This window comes from Macaca mulatta, chromosome 10 (genome assembly GCF_049350105.2).
Source record: "Macaca mulatta isolate MMU2019108-1 chromosome 10, T2T-MMU8v2.0, whole genome shotgun sequence".
Lineage (NCBI taxonomy): Eukaryota > Metazoa > Chordata > Mammalia > Primates > Cercopithecidae > Macaca > Macaca mulatta.
Genome location: NC_133415.1, coordinates 13569948 through 13590491, shown reverse-complemented (window position 1 = coordinate 13590491; position 20544 = coordinate 13569948). Strand labels below are relative to the sequence as shown.

The 20544-nt window shown below is 55.8% G+C and overlaps 1 protein-coding gene and 2 long non-coding RNA genes across 5 annotated transcripts in view; 1 reads left to right on the top strand and 2 right to left on the bottom strand.

Moving 5' to 3' along the window:
- LOC144331685 (uncharacterized) overlaps positions 1–20544 on the bottom strand; it is a 107084-nt gene that overhangs the window by 13858 nt on the left and 72682 nt on the right. The window lies entirely within an intron of this gene.
- Positions 1–20544, top strand: part of MICALL1 (MICAL like 1) — a 36660-nt gene that overhangs the window by 9164 nt on the left and 6952 nt on the right. For 2 of the 3 annotated variants that reach the window (XM_015150298.3, XM_077949622.1), the window contains exons 4-13: positions 3009–3097; positions 4333–4475; positions 8505–8959; positions 11158–11215; positions 12156–12538; positions 13917–14332; positions 18352–18486; positions 19121–19247; positions 19366–19456; positions 19606–19679. In XM_015150298.3, the coding sequence (XP_015005784.3) occupies positions 3009–3097; positions 4333–4475; positions 8505–8959; positions 11158–11215; positions 12156–12538; positions 13917–14332; positions 18352–18486; positions 19121–19247; positions 19366–19456; positions 19606–19679 (1971 nt within the window). The remainder of the gene's footprint in view (positions 1–3008; positions 3098–4332; positions 4476–8504; positions 8960–11157; positions 11216–12155; positions 12539–13916; positions 14333–18351; positions 18487–19120; positions 19248–19365; positions 19457–19605; positions 19680–20544) is intronic. The other variant, XM_077949623.1, reaches the window with a different exon arrangement.
- On the bottom strand, positions 1555–8857 carry LOC144331704 (uncharacterized). The gene is made up of 3 exons (XR_013399073.1): positions 8073–8857; positions 1791–2198; positions 1555–1656 (listed from the first exon to the last, which is right to left on the bottom strand). It is a non-coding gene; the product is annotated as an uncharacterized LOC144331704 (long non-coding RNA).

Sequence of the window (20544 nt, the reverse complement as noted above, 5' to 3'; positions counted from 1 at the left end):
GGCCGAGGCGGGCGGATTGTTGTTGAGACCAGCCTGGGCAACATAGCAAGAACCTGTCTCTACCAAAATAGAAATAAAAAAATTAACCAGGCATAGTGGTGGCACACCTGTAGTCCTAGCTACTTGGGAGGCTGAGGTGGGAGGTTTGCTTGAAGCCAGGAGTTTGAAGCTGCGGTGAGCTATGATCACGCCAGTGCACTCCGGCCTGGGCAACAGAGCGTGACACCATCCCTAAACACAAAAAATAAACAGGAAAACTTAGAACGTGGCAAAAGCAGAAAAATTAAAATAATATGTTATACCCCTTCCCCCGATGTAACACTAGGGATTAAAATAATTGAACTAATAACATTGTGTATATTTTAATAGAAAACAAAATGAAAGTATTTCCAGACCTCCGAGGCTTTGGTGAGAGGCGGTCTAAGGTTGGGGTTAAAAACGTGGACTCAAAATTTTCACTCTGCCTTTCCTCTTTGGGTGACCATGGGTCAGTTATTTAACCACTCTGCCTCAGTTTCCCTTTTGCAGTTAGGATAGGAATAACACCCATCTCACAGGGTTGACTTGAGGCGTAAATGAGGAAATGTGTAAACCTGTGTTTAGCATGTATTTAGATTAGTTTTTTTTTTTTTTTTTTGAGACAGAGTCTCGCTCTGTCATACAGACTAGAGTGCAGTGGCACAACCTTGGCAGACTGCAGCCTCTGCCTCCCAGATTCAAGCGATTCTCATGCCTCAGTCTCCCAAGTAGCTGGGATTACAGGCATGCACCACCATGCCTGGCTTAATTTTTGTATTTTTAGTAGAGATGGGGTTTCACTATGTTGGCCGGGCTGGTCTGGGATTTCTGACCTTAAGTGATCCACCCACCTTGGCCTCCGAAAGCGCTGGGATTACAGGTGTGAGCCACTGTGCCCAGCCAAGATTAGTATTCTTATTACTTCTTACGCCATTGATCAGCGTTTAGCTGGCTTCCTTCCAATTGCAATTCAGCCTTAGCCCACAACCTTCCTTGTGACCAAACCTGAATCTCTCTCTACTGGGCTCTTCTCTGGGACTCTGTGGTGGGGGGTGGGCGGGGGGTGCGGGGAGCTGTTGGTGGTGCCCAGCTCATTTGTTGGCCCTCTCTGGGCAGCCTGGTAGGCAGGGGCAGCCCTGGTGGGCCCAGGTTACCGTGCTGAGCGTGGGCACGGGCGTTCCCTTTCCCTGCAGGGATTCTCATTGATGAAGGTACAGTTTATGGCAGATAGTCCCTTGTCTGTTATGCTGCCTGTATTGTCAACCTCGCGATGTATTTTCATACCTTCTCTAATAAATCTGCCTTTTGTAATAAAAAAAAAAAAGGTACAGTTTGTGCCTTTCATACAACTTGGCCCCTAAATACAAACCATTTTTATCCCATCTGCTGCTTAAGCAAAGGAAACAGTGATGTGTTCCAACTCTGGAGGCAAAGCTGACTGTTTGACTCCCCCAGATGGTCCTAGACTGTACTTTCTGGGCAAGTGGAGGCATTTCAAGAGTGACTTTGACTAGCCTTGACTTTTTTTTTTTTTTTTTTTTTGAGACGGAGTCTCGCTCTGTCGCCCAGGCTGGAGTGCAGTGGCGCGATCTCGGCTCACTGCAAGCTCCGTCTCCCAGGTTCATGCCATTCTCCTGCCTCAGCCTCCCAAGTAGCTGGGACTACAGGCACCCACTGCCACGCCCGGCTAATTTTTTGCATTTTTAGTAGAGAGGGAGTTTCACCGTGTTAGTCAGGATGGTCTCGATCTCCTGACCTCGTGATCCGCCCACCTCGGCCTCCCAAAGTGCTGGGATTACAGGCGTGAGCCACCGCGCCCGGCCTGACTAGCCTTGACTTTTTACCAGACTGGGTAACTTTGGAGCCTGCCCCTGGCTGAGATGTTGCGGTGCTGTGCTGAGTGTTCTGCTGTGCCACCACGCTTAGTGGGTGCCGGTGATCCTGGGCACAGCAGATGGACCCCCGCCCTGGAGGAGCTGCAGCCTGCTCAGGGAGCCAGGGCATGATTGAAGGAAGCCCAGGGGCTGTGCGAAATCAGAAAGGGGTTGGGGAGTAATGTCGGGATGAAGTCCAGCTTCTTCGTGTGGCTTCTAAGAGCCTCTCCCCAGTCAGCTGGAGCCACTCCTGGCACCAACCATAGTGTTGTTGAATTTCTTTGTTTTTTTTTTTTTTGAGACAGTCTTGCTTGGTCGCCCAGGCTGGAGTGCAGTGGTGCGATCTCTACTCACTGTAACCTCCACCTCCCAGATTCAAGCGATTCTCCTGCCTTAGCCTTCTGAGTGGCTGTGATTATAGGTGCGCACCACCACACCCAGCTAATTTTTGTATTTTTGGTAGAGACGGGGGTTTCACTATGTTGGCCAGGCTGGTCTCGAACTCCTGACCTCAAGTGATCCGCCTACCTCAGCCTCCCAAAGTGCTGGGATTACAGGTGTGAGCCACTGCTCCCGGCCTGAGGAACTGAGTCTTAGAGGAACCCAGGGTGGGTGGGTTTGTTCTGGTGAGGGGGTGTGCAGTCCAGGTTCTGGCCCCCCCATACCCACTTGGGGATAGGCAGGACAGCTCCTTGTCAACCCCAAGGAGGCAGCCCCTTTCCTGAGCTGTCAGGCCAGCATCATGTGGCTCCTTTCTTTTCCTTTCCTTCACCTCTTCTACCCTGGTGGTGGGGAAGCTGCTAGTGCAGCCACACGTGGGTGCTGTGTTCTATGATCGTACTGTTGCACCATTGTTCGGATTGGCTATGTGCAGCAGGAGTCACTCTCCCCATTTGATGGAGGTTCAGTGAGATTCAGTGACTTGCCCTCAGCACTTAGCTGAAAACTGGAGGCGTCCCCGGGTCCGCGTGAAGTAGGAGCCAGCTCCTGTCCCACTGCATGAGGTGGTCTGCCTTAAGGTGATGGCTACAGGTCTCAAATCTTCGGCCAGGTTGGGACCTCCTGGGACTCCAGGATCTCCACCTGCTTCAGGGCCCCTTTCCCATCTCTTGGCAGCTGGTGTCTCACCACCCAGAAAGGGCCTGGCACCCTGTTCCCCGCCATCTGTAGCACCCACTTCAGCGGAACCAGAAGATGTGGCTCAGGTAGGCAGATCCCTGGAGAGGTGGGAGGGCCGGGGGTGGAGGGGGTGAGTTATGTGGACAGCTATCATTGCAGTGACTGGGTCATGTGAGGAAGTTAGCCCTGACAGTGTTCAGAGGGTGCTTGTTCTCTGTCCCTGCCACACTGGCTTTGGGAACAGGTGTCCCTGACTGGGGCAGTGAGGTATGGCTCAGGAGGCCAGTCCCATTCTGTGGGCAGGGAGCCCTACCTCCTTCTCCAGGGCTCAGGTGGGGTCAGGAGATGCCAGCTCTGGCAAGGGGAGAGAGGGCGGTCCACAATGCTGAGCTCACCATCATGGGACTGTCAGGAGTTACACACGTAGTAAAGCAAAGATTCCCCTTGATTCCTGTGGAGACAGCTCTGAAATTCCCAGCTTGATTTCCTTTAATTCTCTCAACAACCCAGGGAGGTCAGCATTATGGGCCCTGATACTCAGATGAGGAAACTGAGGCTTAGTGAGGTTTAGTCATTTGTCCAAGGTTACTCAGCAAGGAAGTGGGGGCCAACTGCCAGTCACCTGTTTGAAGGGCGTAGAGGAAGTGACACCAGCCCTTCACATCTGGACAGCACCTTACAGTGTATGAAGGGCCTTCCCCTCCTGCTTCCATCCGCTCCTTGCTGGAGGGAGCTAGCCCCAGGGCGGGGTCCCCATGAAGGTACATGGGGCCGAGGCTGGTGGGGGTTATACAGTTTCATTCTGCAGGGGGGACCCAAGCCCACACTCAAGCAGCTTGCTCAGGTTCACTGAGCTTGGACATAGAGAAACTGGGATTTAAATCCATGGCAGTTCTAGGAGAGAACAGAAAAGGCAGCTGAAGTGGGCCTGGGAGGACAGGAACCTGTCAGAGGGCTCCCCAAAGGGGAGGAAGAGGGGGCAGGAGCCGCCAAGGGGAAGGAGCTGCACAGCCAGGAGCTGCCTGCCTTGGGGGAAGGAAGCCTCAGAAACCGGAAGTCAGGATTTTCATGTTTCCACACTGGCTCAGTGACCTTGAATAAGGCTTTCCCCCTTTCTGGGCTTTGGCTTCCTCACCTGGGAGACAGTGGCAGCCTCCTGCCCTCTGCCCCTCCTGGGGCCCTGATGAAGTCCATTTCCACCACGAAAACTGGTGCACACTTGAGTGACGGTGGCCGTTGGAGGGAGGGAGAGGGACGTGACATGAACAAGATGGCTGGTGACCATGTCCTGCTTCCAACCTCCCCACCTCGTTCTCTGCAGGGCGAGGAGCTCTCCTCAGGCAGCCTGTCAGAGCAGGCCACCGGCCAGACCCCCAGCAGCACGTGCGCGGCCTGCCAGCAGCATGTGCACTTGGTACAGCGCTACCTGGCTGACGGCAGGTTGTACCACCGCCACTGCTTCCGGTGAGTGGCCAGGGCCTCCCGTTACCCCCGAAACCAGGGAGGGTGCTGCCATGGGTTCAGCACACACAGTGTGCCAGGCACACCTTGCCAGGCCCTTCGCACCAGAGCCCCTGGCTTATCCCCATTTTACTGATGAGCAAATCAAGGCTTAGTGAGGGGAAAAGCACTCGCTCACCCACATGATTCGAGACGGAAACAGGGCTAGAGCACAGGGGTTCTCCTTCCAGCGCCCAGGCTCTTTGAGGATTACTGGATGATGATGAAGGAGCACTTTAAAAGCCATGTGTACTTTAAAAGCCATTGAAAATTAGCCGGGCGTGGTGGTGCACACCTCTAATCCCAGCTACTTGAGAGGCTGAGGCAGGAGAATCGCTTGAACCCGGGAGGCTGAGGTTACAGGGAGCTGAGATCACGCTACTGCACTCCAGCCTGGGTGACAGAGTGAGACTCTGTCTCAAAAAAAAGAAAGGCCATTGAAGAAAGAAAATAAAATATTTGAGCTGGGCACAGTGGCTCACGCCTGTAATCCCAGCACTTTGGGAGGCCAAGGTGGGTGGATCACGAGGTCAGGGGTTCGAGACCAGCCTGACCAACATGGTGAAACCCCATCTCTACTAAAAATACAAAAATTAGCTTGGCGTGGTGGCGGGCGCCTGTAATCCCAGCTACTCAGGAGGCTAAGGCAGGAGAATTGCTTGAACCCGGGAGGCGGAGATTGCAGTGAGCCGAGATCGCGCCACTGCACTCCAGCGCGGGCAAAAAGAGCGAGACTCCATCTAAAAAAAAAAATGAAAAAGAAAAGAAAATATTTTAGCTTAAAAAAATTTTTTTTGGGCCGGGCATGGTGGCTCAAGCCTGTAATCCCAGCACTTTGGGAGGCCGAGACGGGCGGATCACGAGGTCAGGAGATCGAGACCAGCCTGGCTAACACGGTGAAACCCCGTCTCTACTAAAAATACGAAAAACTAGCCGGGCGAGGTGGCGGGCGCCTGTAGTCCCAGCTATTTGGGAGGCTGAGGCAGGAGAATGGCGTAAACCTGGGATGCAGAGCTTGTAGTGAGCTGAGATCCGGCCACTGCACTCCAGCCTGGGTGACAGAGCCAGACTCTGTCTCAAAAAAAAAAAAAAAAAAAATTTTTTTTGGCTGGGCATGGTGGCTCACACTTGTAATCCCAGCACGTTGGGAGGCCGAGGAAGGTGAATCACCTGAAGTCAGGAGTCTGAGACCAGCCTGATCAACATGGTGAAACCTCATCTCTACTAAAAATACAAAAATTAGCTGGGTGTGGTGGTAGGCACCTGTAATCCCAGCTACTCGGAAAGCTAAGGCAGGAATTGGTTGAACCCGGGAGGTGGAGGTTGCAGTGAGCTGAGATCACACCATTGCACTCCAGCCTGGCCGACAGGGCGAGACTCTGTCTCAAAAAAAAAATTTTTTTTTTCTTTTAAGATGGGTGTCACTATGTTGCCCAGGCTGGTCTCAACTTCCTGGGCTCAAGTGATCTTCCTGTCTCACCCTCCCAAGTAGCCGGGACTATAGGCATGTGCTTCCATACCCTGCTTGAAGTTTTAAAAAATTACATTAATGCGGGGCGTGGTGGCTCACGCCTGTAATCCCAGCACTTTGGGAGGCCGAGGCGGGCGGATCACAAGGTCAGGAGATCGAGACCACGGTGAAACCCCGTCTCTACTAAAAATACAAAAAATTAGCCGGGCGCGGTTGTGGGCGCCTGTAGTCCCAGCTACTCGGGAGGCTGAGGCAGGAGAATGGCGTGAACCCGGGAGGCGGAGCTTGCAGTGAGCCGAGATCGCGCCACTGCACTCCAGCCTGGGCGACAGAGCGAGACTCCGTCTCAAAAAAAAAAAAAAAAAAAAAAAAATTACATTAACAACTTGCTTTAAGTGTATGGCTTCCAAGGGAAGCCAGATTTTAAGAGTGATATAAGCGGCAAGAAAAGTACAAAAACTTAAAAAATTAATGAAAACATTTTATATGTTTCAAAAATGAAACCAAAAGAGGAAACTGAATAGTCAAGGGAAGCTGGCAGTGGCATCATGCCCTTGATCTGGTTGAGTGTGCCCCTGAGTGGGGGACAACTGGTGCTGGAACCCTGGAACCTGATTGCAGAATTGGGGTGTCATGGGGAAAAATCTCAAGGAGGGAACAGACTCTACCAACACAGTCACATCTGGCCACCAGGGCAGTGTTTTAGAAACTTTTTACAGGCCGGAGCTGGGTGTGGTGGCTCATGCCTATAATCCTGGCACTTTGGGAGGCCGACGTGGGAGGATTGCTTGAGGTCCAGAGTTTAAGACCAGCCTGGGCAACATAATGAGACTTCATCTCTACAAAAAAATTAAAAAAAAAAAAAAAAAAAAAAAAGACCGGGCATGGTGGCTCACGTCTGTAATCTCAGCACTTTGGGAGACCGAGGTGGGTGGATCACGAGGTCAGGAGATCTAGACCATCCTGGCTAACACGGTGAAACCCCGTCTCTACTAAAAATACAAAAAAAATTAGCCAGGCGTGGTGGTGGGCGCCTGTAGTCCCAGCTACTCGGGAGGCTGAGGCAGGAGAATGGCGTGAACCTGGGAGGTGGAGCTTGCAGTGAGCTGAGATCACGCCACTGCACTGCAGCCTGGGCGACAGAGTGAGACTCCGTCTCAAAAAAAAAAAAAATTAGCCAAGTGTAGTGGCACACACCTGTAGTCTCAGGCACTTGGGAGACAAAGGACAGAGGCAGGAGGATCACTTGAGCCCAGGAGTTTGAGGCTGCAGTGAGTTATGACTGCACTACTGTACTCCAACCTGGGTGACAGTGAGACCATGCCTCAAAAATAAAAAGAAACTTTTTATAGTAACTCCCAGTAAAAAATACACTTGACACTGTGACTAGATGTAAATATTTACCTGAAATAAAACTGTGTAAGTAGGCCGGGCGCGGTGGCTCAAGCCTGTAATCCCAGCACTTTGGGAGGCCGAGACGGGCGGATCACTAGGTCAGGAGATCGAGACCATCCTGGCGAACACGGTGAAACCCCGTCTCTACTAAAAAATACAAAAAACTAGCCGGGCGAGGCGGCGGGCGCCTGTAGTCCCAGCTACTCGGGAGGCTGAGGCAGGAGAATGGCGTAAACCCGGGGGGCGGAGCTTGCAGTGAGCTGAGATCCGGCCACTGCACTCCAGCCGGGGCGACAGAGCCAGACTCCGTCTCAAAAAAAAAAAAAAAAACTGTGTAAGTAGAGGCACAGCTGGAGTAAGAGTTTCACAAAGCACTATTTGGCCTTTCTTGTATGATACAGTCTTATACATTGTATATTATTCTATTTCATTAACAAAACATAGCCGGGAGCAGTGGCTCACGCCTGTAATCCCAACACTTTGGGAGGCGTAGGCAGGTGGATCACTTGAGGTTAGGAGTTTGAGACCAGCCTGGCCAACATGGTGAAACTCCGTCTGTACTAAAAATACCAAAAAAAATTAGCCAGGCATGGCGGCAGATGCCTGTAATCCCAGCTACTCGGAAGGCTGAGGCAGGAGAATCGCTTGAACCCGGTAGGCGGAGGTTGCAGTGAGCTGAGGTCGCACCATTGCACTCCAGCCTGGGCAACAAGAGTGAGACTCCATCTCAAAAAGAAAAAAAAAGAAAAAGAAAAGAAATCACAAAACACCACCTGATTGGGTAAAACCTACCGCTTTATTTTCCTGAGCCACTCCTGGATGCAGCCATTCACTGAATGCCACCTCTCGGGGGGACCTTTGCTTCTTCCTCTTGCAGCATAAACTGAAGGCATGTTTCACAACTTCTGTTGCTGATTTTGTGTGATTTTGTGATTTTATTGTTCCACTATGCTTCTGACAGTTACTGTTTTCTTTATCCTCTGAGAAGTCTAGAGTATGAATCCTGGAGCTTGGCTGGCAGTTGGGAGGAGGGAAGGGAGGAAACAGCCCTGGGTGCGGCTGGAGGGGTAACCAGTGGCTGGGCCTGGTTGCCTGGCTAAGTGAACCCCTGTCCTGTCCCGTGCTAGGTGTCGGCGGTGCTCCAGCACCCTGCTCCCTGGGGCTTATGAGAATGGGCCCGAGGAGGGCACCTTTGTGTGTGCAGAACACTGTGCGAGGCTGGGCCCGGGGACACGGTCAGGGACCAGGCCTGGGCCTTTCTCACAGCCAAAGCAGCAGCACCAGCAGCAACTCGCAGAAGATGCCAAGGATGTTCCAGGAGGCAGCCCCAGCTCCAGTGCTCCTGCAGGGGCTGAGGCCGACGGACCCAAGGCCAGCCCTGAGGCCCGGCCCCAGATCCCTACCAAACCCCGGGTTCCTGGCAAACCACAGGAGCTGGCTAGCACCCCTGCAGGCCGCCCCACCCCCGCCCCCAGGAAGGCCTCCGAGAGCATCGCCCCACCACCCCCCACGCCCCGGCCCCGCTCCAGTCTGCAGCAGGAGAACCTGGTGGAGCAGGCTGGCAGCAGCAGCCTCGTGAACGGTGAGCAGGGTGCAGTCGGGGCAGGGTGCACTGGGTGGCAGTGCACTACTGAAGTCTGTGTGTCTGGGATTGTTTGTCGGCCCCTCTCTGTCTGTGCTGCTGTGTACTGTGCTGTGTTGGGGACTGCCTGTGTTTTTGAGGTTGTTATTATTTATTTATTTATTTATTTTGAGACGGGAGTTTTGCTCTTGTCCCCCAGGCTGGAGTGCAGTGGCGCGATCTCGGCTCACTGCAACTTCCGCCTCCTGGGTTCAAGTGATTCTCCTGCCTCAGCCTCCCGAGTAGCTAGGATTACAGGCATGTGCCACCATGCCCGGCTAATTTTGTATTTTTTTTTTTTTTAGTAGAGATGGAGTAGAGACAGGGTTTCTCTATGTTGGTCAGGCTGGTCTTGAACTCCCTACCTTAGGTGATCTCCCTGCCTCGGCCCCTCAAAGTGCCGGGATTATAGGCGTGAGCCACGGCGTCCAACCTATTACTATTTTTGAGACGGAATCCCACTCTGTCACCAAGGCTGGAGTGCAGTGGCACAATCTTGACTCACTGCAACCTTCGCCTCCCGGGTTCAATCAGTTCTCCTGCCTCAGCCTCCTGAGTAGCTGGGATTACAGGCTACCACAGCCCAGCTAATTTTTGTATTTTTAGTAAAGATGAGGTTTCACCATGTTGGCCAGGCTGGTCTCGAATGCCCGACCTCAGGTGATCTGCCCACCTCAGCCTCTCAAAGTGCTGGGATTACAGGCATGAGCCACTGCACCCGGCTCTTACTTTTTACTTTTTTTTGAGATGGACTCTCACTCTGTCATCCAGGCTGGAGTGCAGTGGCACAATCTTGGCTCACTGCAACCTCTGCCTTCCAGGTTCAAGCGATTCTCCTGCCTCAGCCTCCCAAGTAGATGGGACTATAGGGCCACACCACCATGCCTGGCTAATTTTTGTATTTTTGGGTAGAAACGGGTTTTCATCATGTTGGCCAGGCTGGTCTCAAATTCCTGACTTCAGGTGATCCACCTGCCTTGGTCTCCCAAAGTGCTGGGATTATAGATGTGAGCCACCGTGCCTGGCCTGTTTCTGAGGTTATTAATTCCTGCCACAAATGCTGAGTTCCTGCGGCCTCTGCTGTGCTCTATTCTCCATGCTGGGACGGTGCAAAGGAAACAGACCCAGGCCCCACCCCTATGCTGCCTTCCTCTGCATGCGCTCTTTTGCATCTGTTTTTGTGGGCTTTAGTTTCAGGGTGGGTAGTAAGTGCCACTCCAAGTGTGCCTGTGTGTCCCCGAGGTCTCTGGGACTCTGCACACTGGTATCCTTCCTGTGTGTCCTGGCCCATCCACAGGCACACCGCAGGTGACCTCCAAGCCCAGCCTCTATGCTTGCCCATGTCTGGAAGGGGAGACCTCAGGGGCTTGGGGGAGAGCAGAGGGGTCAGGTGGGCCCCGGAGCCAGTGTGAGCTGCAGTGGAGACCCCTGGCTCATTCTGTGGGTGCATTCTCCCCCAGCCCCACATTGTGAAATGCTCCCAGATGACCTCCCCGGATTTCAGTGAGCTTGTAGGATTGAGACTCCTTGTATAAGGCTGCTGGGCAGCCCTTATCATTCCATTAGGGAAGGCATTGGTGGCCACGGGGTGAGAGACTCCCAGGGTCACCCTGCGACTTGCACCAGAACATTCTGTTTGTTCAGCTCTCATGGAGGCTGGATCTGAGCTGGCCGCTGGGGACACAGAATACTGTTCAGGCCTATCTGTGCCTTCAGGGCGCTCCCAGCGTTGAGGTGGAGACAGGCACAGAGGCACGGGTTTCAGTGGATTGTGGAAGTCTTGTGAAGTTGGAGGAGGGGAGCAGGGGCTGTTGTGGGATTCGTGGAGGACGCTCAGGAGTCCGGGACTTCCAGGAGGAGGTGGCTCCCGGGCTGAACTGAGATGATGTTTTCCGCCCACACTGGGGGGGTGTCTGAGGGGATTTGGGTTGCGTCTTCTCAAATGAAATGCAAATGGGATCTCAGGTGGCCTGGCCTTGACCCCTGACTGTTCTCAGCCACCTGGGTGCTTATCTAATTTCCAAGGGCTGGGCTGGGGAGGTGCGAGGGTGTAGGAGGAAGGCGGGGTGCTCCTGGGGAGGCAGCTACTGTGGCTGGCTCCCTGGGTGCCCACCTCCTGCTGCCCATGAAGGCCTGGCTCACTATCATTTCCCATGTAGGAAGACTGCACGAACCACCTGTCCCGAAGCCGAGGGGGACACCGAAGCCATCTGAGGGGTATGTTGATCCCTGAGGGGCGTTCCTGCTTCAGAGGCCCTGGTGGTGGGAATTGGGGTACTCTGGGGCCGGGTGGGAGAGAGGCTTCCTGTGGATGAGCAGCGTGGGGCTCAGGAGGGGAAGGAGAGCTGGGCCCACACCCCCTCTCCTGAGGCTCACCCTGGGATTCTTGCAGCCACTGCCCGGCCCCCTCCCCAGGTGCCTGGTCCTGTGGGCAGTACCCGGTGCAGGCAGCCACCTCTGGTTCCCGTCATCTCTCCAGGCTCCTTTGCCTGTAACGTGGGAGGCCTAGCCTTGATTATAGAGTTGATTTGAGGCTTAGCAGCAGAGTATAGAAAGACCTGGAAAAGCTCAGCTGTAGTACCTGTCCCTCAGGTCTTGCAGCACAGGACCCTGCTTCACGTGGCCGACATCTACTTCAGCTGTTATTTGGGGGCCACGCTTCCCCTATGTGGTCGCTCTGTAGGGAGCCAGGTGGGCCATGGCTGTGCCAGTTGTTAATGTTTACTGAGCCCCTGGCACTCAGCAGGTGCCCTGGTGCCCTGCCCAGTGCTGGACTCCGTAGCTCACTGCATCCTTATACCAACCCTGTGAGGCAAGGATTATTAAGGTCCCCATTGAGCGGAAGGAGAGACTAATACAGAGGGCGAGCAGGTGACTTTTCCAGGTTACATGGGTTGTAGATGACAGAGTCCCTCGTCGATCCTTTCCTGGGCTGGGTTAACAGCAGCTCTGTGACTTGAAGGTTCACATTCTCTGGGCCTCAAGGGCTGTGACTGTAACAGTCCATTTCAGACTGGCCCCATGGTGCTGGGGGTGGGAGAATGGAAACGGCCGTTTCTCATTCCCATTTGAAGTGGCCTCAAAACTGTCGAGAGAGAGAAGGAAGCTGACCCCTTGCCTCTGCTAATGGTTTCTGCTGCCTCCCCCCTCCCTCCAGGACACCAGCCCCCAGGAAGGACCCCCCATGGATCACGCTGGTGCAGGCGGAACCAAAGAAGAAGCCAGCCCCACTTCCCCCAAGCAGCAGCCCTGGGCCACCAAGCCAGGACAGCAGGCAGGTGGAGAATGGAGGCACCGAGGAGGTGGCCCAGCCGAGCCCAGCGGCCAGCCTGGAGCCCAAACCCTATAACCCTTTTGAGGAAGAGGAGGAGAACGAGGAGGAAGAGGCTCCGGCTGCACCCAGCCTGGCCACCAGCCCTGCCCTGGGCCACCTGGAGTCCACACCGAAGTCCCTGCACCCCTGGTACGGCATCACCCCTACCAGCAGCCCGAAGACAAAGAAGCGCCCTGCCCCCCGCGCTCCCAGCGCATCCCCACTGGGTAAGTGCCTTTCCTGGAGCTCTCCTGACGGTTGGAACTCGGGGATGGGGCCCAGGCCTGGGGTGGGGGTGTGGTGAGGCAGAGCCTCCCAGGCTGGGCACCGCGTGTTTCATGGGTGACCTCTCATTTAATCCTAGAGCAAACCTGTGAGTAGGTATCATCACCTCCACTTTGCAGGTGAGGAGACTGAGGCACAGAGAGGCTAAGTAGTTTGCATAAAGCCTCTCAGTGCTTAAGCTGTAGAGGCAGGATTTGAACCCACGGAGTCTGGCCTGAGTCCATCTCTTCACCCTCCCTGTCGTGCTCGTTAAATGTGCTGTCCATTGGTGTGCTCAGTGCAGCGAGGGGCTCACGGAAAGGAGGGGTTTGCTTGAATCCTAACTCCGTCACTGTCGCTGCAGTTCCTGAGCGACCTGGGCTCTCACCTGGCCGTGCGTGATCAGGTGTAATGACTCTGACTGTCCCTGAGTCTGTCTGTAGTCCTCCATGTGACATGGTGACTCAGCTCCAGGCTGCTGGGCCTTCTCTGTCCAGTGCTTATCCCCTCACCCAGGCACGCTGGAGTTTTTGGCCCTCACCTTCTCCCAGTCTTCTGATACCCTGAGCTGGGTTTTTGGTCCTCACCTTCACCACGGCTGGGTCTGGCCGCCTCTGAGAGTCCCATGGGACCCCCGCACACAGTGGGGCAAGAGCCTGCCAGAGCTGGCAGAGGCAGGTGCTCAGGGGGTCCGAGTGGAGCCCTGGGAGCCCAGCGGAGGCTGGCCTGTCTAGGTGGAGGTGGTGGACAGCTTCAGGGGACAGCAGAGGGGCGTGAGCTCTAGAGTCAGATACAGTGGATTCAATCCCAGCCCTTTCTGGGGTGAGCGTCCTCTCCTCTCTGAACCTGTTGCCTCATCTGGAAAATGCAGATAATGTGTTTGGAAGCATCATATCTGTCAGCCACAAGGGGAGAAATTGGTGCCCGGCAGTGCCTGTCCCAGAGCTGGTGGCTCTGGGACACAGCGAGGGCTGTGTGCTCCTCCTCCCTGCCTCCGCACTGCAGATCAGGGGCAGAGGAGGGGCTGCCTCTCTTCCTCTGGCATTCCCAAGGTGGTTTTGCTGTGGGTGCCTTCACGGGGGCCGTGGGGAGTGTGGGGAAGTGGAGGCAGCAGGCAGAATGCAAGGTGGGCGGGGCAGGATGGACTCCGGTGGCTGGATGCACCTCACGACTTCCATCCCGCTGGGCGTTTGCTGTTCCCTGGGCCTTGGCCCTGTCTCGATGTGGAGGGCTTGGGTTTCCAGGGCTGCCTGCGGCTCTGTTGAGAGTGGAGCTGAGAGGTGGGGCTGGAAGCCCCTGTGGTGCTCCCCTTGTGAGGTGTCCTGGTGCTCGTCTGCACAGCTCTCCACGCCTCCCGCCTCTCGCACTCGGAGCCGCCCTCAGCCACACCATCGCCAGCGCTCAGTGTGGAGAGCCTGTCATCTGAGAGCTCCAGCCAGACTGCAGGTGGGGAGCTTCTGGAGCCGCCAGCTGTGCCCAAGAGCTCCTCAGAGCCTGCTGTCCATGCCCCTGGCACCCCTGGAAACCCTGTCAGCCTCTCTACCAACTCCTCTCTGGCGTCCTCTGGGGAGCTAGTGGAGCCTAGAGTGGAACAAACGCCACAAGCCAGCCCTGGCCTTGCCCCCAGGACCAGGGGCAGCCCAGGTCCCCAGCCAGCCAAGCCCTGCAGTGGTGCCACCCCAACACCTCTCTTGTTGGTTGGAGACAGGAGCCCCGCGCCTTCCCCTGGAAGCTCGTCCCCACAGCTGCAGGTAAAGGTGAGTACCCGCTCACCCTCACTAAAAGTGATATCCTCTCTAGTGGATGTGGGTCTGGTCTTAGGGCAGAAATGTCCGGGGCCTTTTCTTTTTTTTTTTTGAGATGGAGTCTTGCTCTGTGGCCCAGGCTGGAGTGCAGTGGCGCGATCTTGGCTCACTGCAAGCTCTACCTCCCAGGTTCACGCCATTCTCCTGCCTCAGCCTCCCGAGTAGCTGGGACTACAGGTGCCGCCATCATGCCCGGCTAATTTTTTTTTTTTTTTTTGTATTTTTAGTAGAGATAGGGTTTCAACATGTTAGCCAGGGTGGTCTCGATCTCCTGACCTCATGATCCACCCGCCTTGGCCTCCCAAAGTGCTGGGATGACAGGCGTGAGCCACCACGCCCGGCTGTTCAGGGCCTTTTCTATCTTTGCTGGCCTCTGATTTCCTGAGTGGCTTTGGCCAGCCTATCTACCCATTACCCACTCTGTTCACTGAGGCACAAACCCATCTGTCCATCCTTCCATCCATCTGCCAGAGCTCCCACCCATCTATCCACCTGTCCACACGCATAGCCTTCCAGGTCTTAGGTATCAGGGCCCCTGTTTGCCTCCGATCGCCTGCACTGGCCTATTTGGGTTCCATTCACCAGCTACTAGTCATCCCGTATTGTCTGTCCACTCTTCCATTCACTCAGGCTCTACTGATGCCAGACCCTGGGCAGAGTTGTATTAAAACCCTGTACTGGCCGGGCGCGGTGGCTCACACCTATAATCCCAGCACTTTAGGAGGCTGAGGCAGGCGGATCACTTGAGAATAGGAGTTTGAGACCAGCCTGGCCAACATGGTGAAACCTCATCTTTACTAAAAATACAAAAATTAGCCAGGTGTGGTGGTGGGCGCCTGTAATCCCAGCTACTCGGGAGGCTGAGGCAGAATTGCTTGAACCTGGGAAGTGGAGGTTGCAGTGAGCTGAGATGGCCCACAGCCTGGGTGACAGAGTGAGACTCTGTCTCAGAAAAAAAAAGACCTTGTCTTTGGCCTCCAGGGGCTCACGATCTGCTCAGGGAGATAGGCATAATGGTCATTTTGGAAGGTGACCCATGGTAGGGCACAGAGCGGAGGGGGTGACTCCCTTCTGCAGAGACCTGGGTCTCCCCGCCATGGAACAGGGGAGCTGGGGTTTCTGAATGCCTCCCAAGTGCATGGCTGCCTGGGCTCCCCAGGTCATGTGGACATTGTGGTCCCTTGTCTCCAAGGCGCTCCCAGCCAGGTCAGGGGGAGGGGTTGTAATGAGCACGCTGCTGCGTGTGGAGTTTGTAGTGGGCCGGGGGTCAACCCCCAACAGGCAGAAGGACCCAGGACACACCGCTTTCCTGGATGCTTCCGCTGTGTGCCATGGGGGAGTTTACCGAGCAGAGCAGATGTGGCCCTCTCCTGTCCTTCTGCTCCCTTGCTGGGCTTTGTCTTTTCTTGGGTGACATGGGCGTGGGGAGGGTCTGGCTAGGCACCCGTCCAGGCTGCTCCTGTTCCACATATGCTGTGTGCTGTGGGCTCACCTGTTTCTCAGCCCCATACTGAGAACCTGGGGATTGCCTGGGCTCAGGACTTTCCTCTGGGCACCTAGTTCATGAGGGGCCTCTCTTGCAGCCACAGCCCCTCCGGAAGGCCCCATGCTTTTCAGGCCTCTGAGCTCCCAAGGCTCATCTGGCCCCAGGTAGAGGGTGGCAGGATGGCCTTTGTGGGGCAGCTGAAATTGTGGCCTGACCCTGCCCATGTGCCTCAGGCGCCACTGAACCTTCCCTGGCCCTGGCAAGAGCCTCTTGGGCACTGCTTCCGGCTCTGCCTCCCATCTGCTGTGTGTCCTTGAGCAGGCCCCATTCTCCTCTGGGCCTCGGGCTCCCACAGATGGTGAGGGGCTGCCTGGCACTAAGTGTCCTGAGTGCTCGGAAGGCTCCCTGGCTCCTTGGTGGTGGAGGGCACGGGGGTGGGTCAGCTTCGGTTTCTCCTGTTTTGTGTCCTGGGCTGCGTGAAGATTGATCTGAAGTTTTGAGGCTGAGAAAAGGCTGAAAACCTTTGAGGGGCTCAGGGGCTTTGGGCTGCTTGGCTCTGCCGGCCCCTCTGGGTGTGTTGGAGGGGGCAGAACCCCAAGTACACCTCCTTGTGGGGAACCCCTGTCCCACTGTCACCCCAGGATTAGGAGAGAATTTCAGAGGCAGTGGGCGCCTTCGGGTGCCACCCTGGGTCATTGGGTAGGTGCTGCCCTGTGGGAGCCAAGCCCTGGCTCCTTGCTGTGCCCAGACTTGGGCCCTGGCACCCTCCCTGCTTCAGAAACCCCAGAGCAGCCCCCACCCCGAAAGCCTCTCTGCCTGGGCTGGCACAGACCTCCCCCTGCTCTGCAGCTGCCGAGGGAAAGCTGGGTCAGTGCTTCTTGGAGCGTCCCAGGTCTCAGGTGAGGCCTCTGTAAGGGGCTCACAGTGATGCCTGTTTCCCATGAGCTGGGAAGAGTGGTTGGGAAATAGTGACATTGCCCATGTGGTGGGCAGGGCCTTGCCGTGTCCCGGTGGTGGGGCTGCCCCAGCTGTGCTGGCCTCAGAGAGGGCAGGGGTCTCCCCAGAGGCACGGAGGAATGCAGAGCCTGGGCTCTGGGTGTGTGGGTACTGGGCTGGGCAGCAGAGGATGAGATCTTTCTCTGGCAGGGAGGGAGGTACCCTCTTACTCCATCTGCTGGTCAGGCACTTCCTGGCTGGGTGACCCTGGGCGAAGAACTTCACCTCTCTGAGCCTCAGAGTCCCCACTGGGGAGAGGGTGGTTATGAGGCCCGAATGAACTACCATAGCTCTGTCTTGCCCTAAACCCCATGCCATTCTGTGCCTCTAGGGAAACCCCTGCCTTCTCTGAGGCTAGCACAGCCAGGCACCCCCACCACTGGGGCACAGTAGGGCACTGCCTACCACATGGGCAAGGTTCTAAGCACTACCCCTCAATGCTAGATGGCTGCCCAGGCCCTGAAACAGACAGATTCTCATCCTAGCCGGGGCTCATGGGAAGTGTGTGCCCGTGAGCAAATGACTAACCCTCTCTGAACTTGAGTTTACTCAGCTGTGAAATGGGCATTGTGATACCCACTTGGCAGGGTGGTCGGGAGAATTCAACACGAATGTATAAAAAGGCCAGGTGTGGTCATCCCAGCACTTTGGAAGGCCCAGGCAGGAGGATCACTTGAGCCCAGGAGTTTGAGACCAGCCTGGGCAACAAAGTGAGACCTGTCTTTTTTTTTTTTTTTTTTTTGAGACGGAGTCTCGCTCTGTCGCCCAGGTTGGAGTGCAGTGGCCGGATCTCAGCTCACTGCAAGCTCCGCCTCCCAGGTTTACGCCATTCTCCTGCCTCAGCCTCCTGAGTAGCTGGGACTACAGGCGCCCGCCACCTCGCCCGGCTAGTTTTTTTTGTATTTTTTAGTAGAGACGGGGTTTCACGGTGTTAGCCAGGATGGTCTCGATCTCCTGACCTCGTGATCTGCCCGTCTCGGCCTCCCAAAGTGCTGGGATTACAGGCTTGAGCCACCGCGCCCGGCCAAGACCTGTCTTTACAAAAAAAAAAAAAAAAACAAAAAATTAGCCAGGCATGGTGGTGCGAGCCTGTAGTCCCAGCTTCTTGAGAGGCTGAGCTGGGAGGTGTAGTCCCAGCTTCTTGAGAGGCTGAGCTGGGAGGATCGCTGGAGCCCCAGGAGGCTGAGGCTGCAGTGGAACCGTGGTTATGCCACAGCTGCACACCAGCCTGGTGACAGAGTGAGACTGTCTCAAAAAAGTGTAAAAAGTATCCAGTGCAATAACTAACAGGCGAGAAGAGCCCTGGAAATAGAAAGTTTATTGAATGACTCCATGCATCAGAGACGGAATTTGAGGAGACCGTCTCTTTGCCTGTGTCCTGCTGGCCCTGGAGCGCTGGCCTGCTTTCCATGTTCCCAAATATCAGGCTGCTGGGGTCTCACGTGCCCTCTTCCCAGACTCACCCTGTGTCATGTCTCCTTGCCTTTAGTCCTCCTGCAAGGAGAATCCTTTTAACCGGAAGCCATCGCCTGCAGCGTCCCCAGTCACAAAGAAGGCCACCAAGGGTTCTAAGCCTGTGAGGCCACCTGCCCCAGGACACGGCTTCCCACTCATCAAACGCAAGGTACCAGCTTGGAGCCCCCTGAGACCAGGCTGGCCTGGGCTGGCACCTCCCACTCCGCAGCTGCAGGCTTCCCCTGGGACTCTAGGGAGGCTGGCTGGCTGGGCAGCTGGCCTCAGATGCTCAAGAGAGTGCTCTTGGGTGGCCCAACTTGAAGGTCTAACTTGCAGCCCGGAGAGATTTGGAGCAGATCCGCCCTTCACCACCAAAAGCAGTAGGTGGTGCCTTTAATTTGTTACTAACAAGTTCAAGTATCAAACACTCCTGATATGCTGCTACTTAAGCTGATTAGAGTGTTCTCAAGTTTATCTCTGTAATAAGGTCACTCTCACTGACATTGTGATAGCCTTTCTGGAGTGGCAGAGAGGAGGTGTTTCTGAAGGGCAGGGAGTCATGCCACCTTCTGGTGTGTCTGTTGGTGCTGGGACCAGTAGCATGCAGGGTTGTGGCTGTCCCCACACTGGCCCCTTCCCTACACTGGGACCCTGCCTTCTAACCATGCTGGGGTCGGGGGCAGGCCCCGGGCCCTGGAGCCACCAGTGGCCAATGCTGGCCAGAGAAGAGGGCAAGGCTCCTGGCAGCAACCAGGCAGGGGAGGGCTCGGCTGGCCGTCAGGTGACCAGGAGCTGTTGGGCAGGTCCAAGCTGACCAGTACATCCCCGAGGAGGACATCCACGGAGAGATGGACACCATTGAGCGCCGGCTGGATGCCCTGGAGCACCGTGGGGTGCTGCTGGAGGAGAAGCTGCGTGGCGGCCTGAATGGTGCGGGAGTGGCTGGGAGGGCCTGCTGGGTGGGGCTGGGGGCAGGAGCCTCTATTCCCTGGGGAACTGAGCCAGGCATGGCGGCCAGCCCTGGCCTCAGTGGGTGTCTGGCTTCCAGAGGGCCGTGAGGATGACATGCTGGTGGACTGGTTCAAGCTCATCCACGAGAAGCACCTACTGGTGCGGCGAGAGTCCGAGCTCATCTATGTGTGAGTCATCCGCTCGGGGCAGCCCTCCCTGGAATCCATAGAGCTTAGAACTGAGAACCCTTACCCTCTTCCCTCATCAGTAACAGCACAGGGCAGGGCAGCCGGGGCTCGGGCAGAATTGTTAAGAGTCACCTTATTCCCACCTCTAGCTTCAAGCAGCAGAACCTGGAGCAGCGCCAGGCTGATGTCGAGTATGAGCTCCGGTGCCTCCTCAATAAGCCAGGTGAGCGCAGCCACTGGCACTCCCCTGGCACCTGCCCCGGGGCCTGGTGATATGGAGGAGTGGGGGAGCGGGCAGACAGAACCCCAGTGAGATGCACAGGCAGACTAGGGACAGGGCCAGAGGAGGAGGTGCGGGGCAGAGCTGTCTGGGTCACCCCCGAGGATGGGAGAGACTGTAACAGGCAGTAAGCTGGCCGGGGCTGCGTTGGAGAGGGAACCGCACAGACAGTGTGGGTTGTGGACGTCCGTGATACCAGGGACGACGGACTCTCAGTGAATGAAGATCAGGCCCAGGACCAGCCCAGCCTGATGTGTACATGGGTCAGACTGTTCCTTTTCTGCTGCTAACTTGCTATGTGACCTTGGGCAGGATTCTTAGCCTCACTGAGCCTCAGTGGCTTCAAGTGTAAAACGGGAATGAAGGTCCCCACCTCCTTGGGTATTCTTGGGACCAGAAGACCGTGGACATGGACTCTGTACCCTCTGAGGGGCTGATGGCTGACGGTTACCATGTGGCTGAGTTGGGGTTTGGTGAGGAGGGCTCCTCACGCGCCATGTGACAGTGGAATGCAGTGAACCGCAGCTGCAGGCAGAGACCCCAGGACTGTGGAGAGCCCAGAGTTGGGAGCCAAGGCTTTTGACCACTTTCTTATGGCTCAGGCATGGTGCCAGCCCTGGGCAAGTGCCATGTTGACAGATGGAAAGTGGAGGGCCAGAGAGGTCAAGGGACTTGGCTGTGGGTGACGGGGCTGGGCTTCCATCCACATCTCTGATCTGGGGCTGTCCCTGCACACACAGCCCCTCCAGACTGTGGGGATGGTGGCAGGGAAACTGTCTACTGACTGGGGAATTTGGGAGGCTGGAAC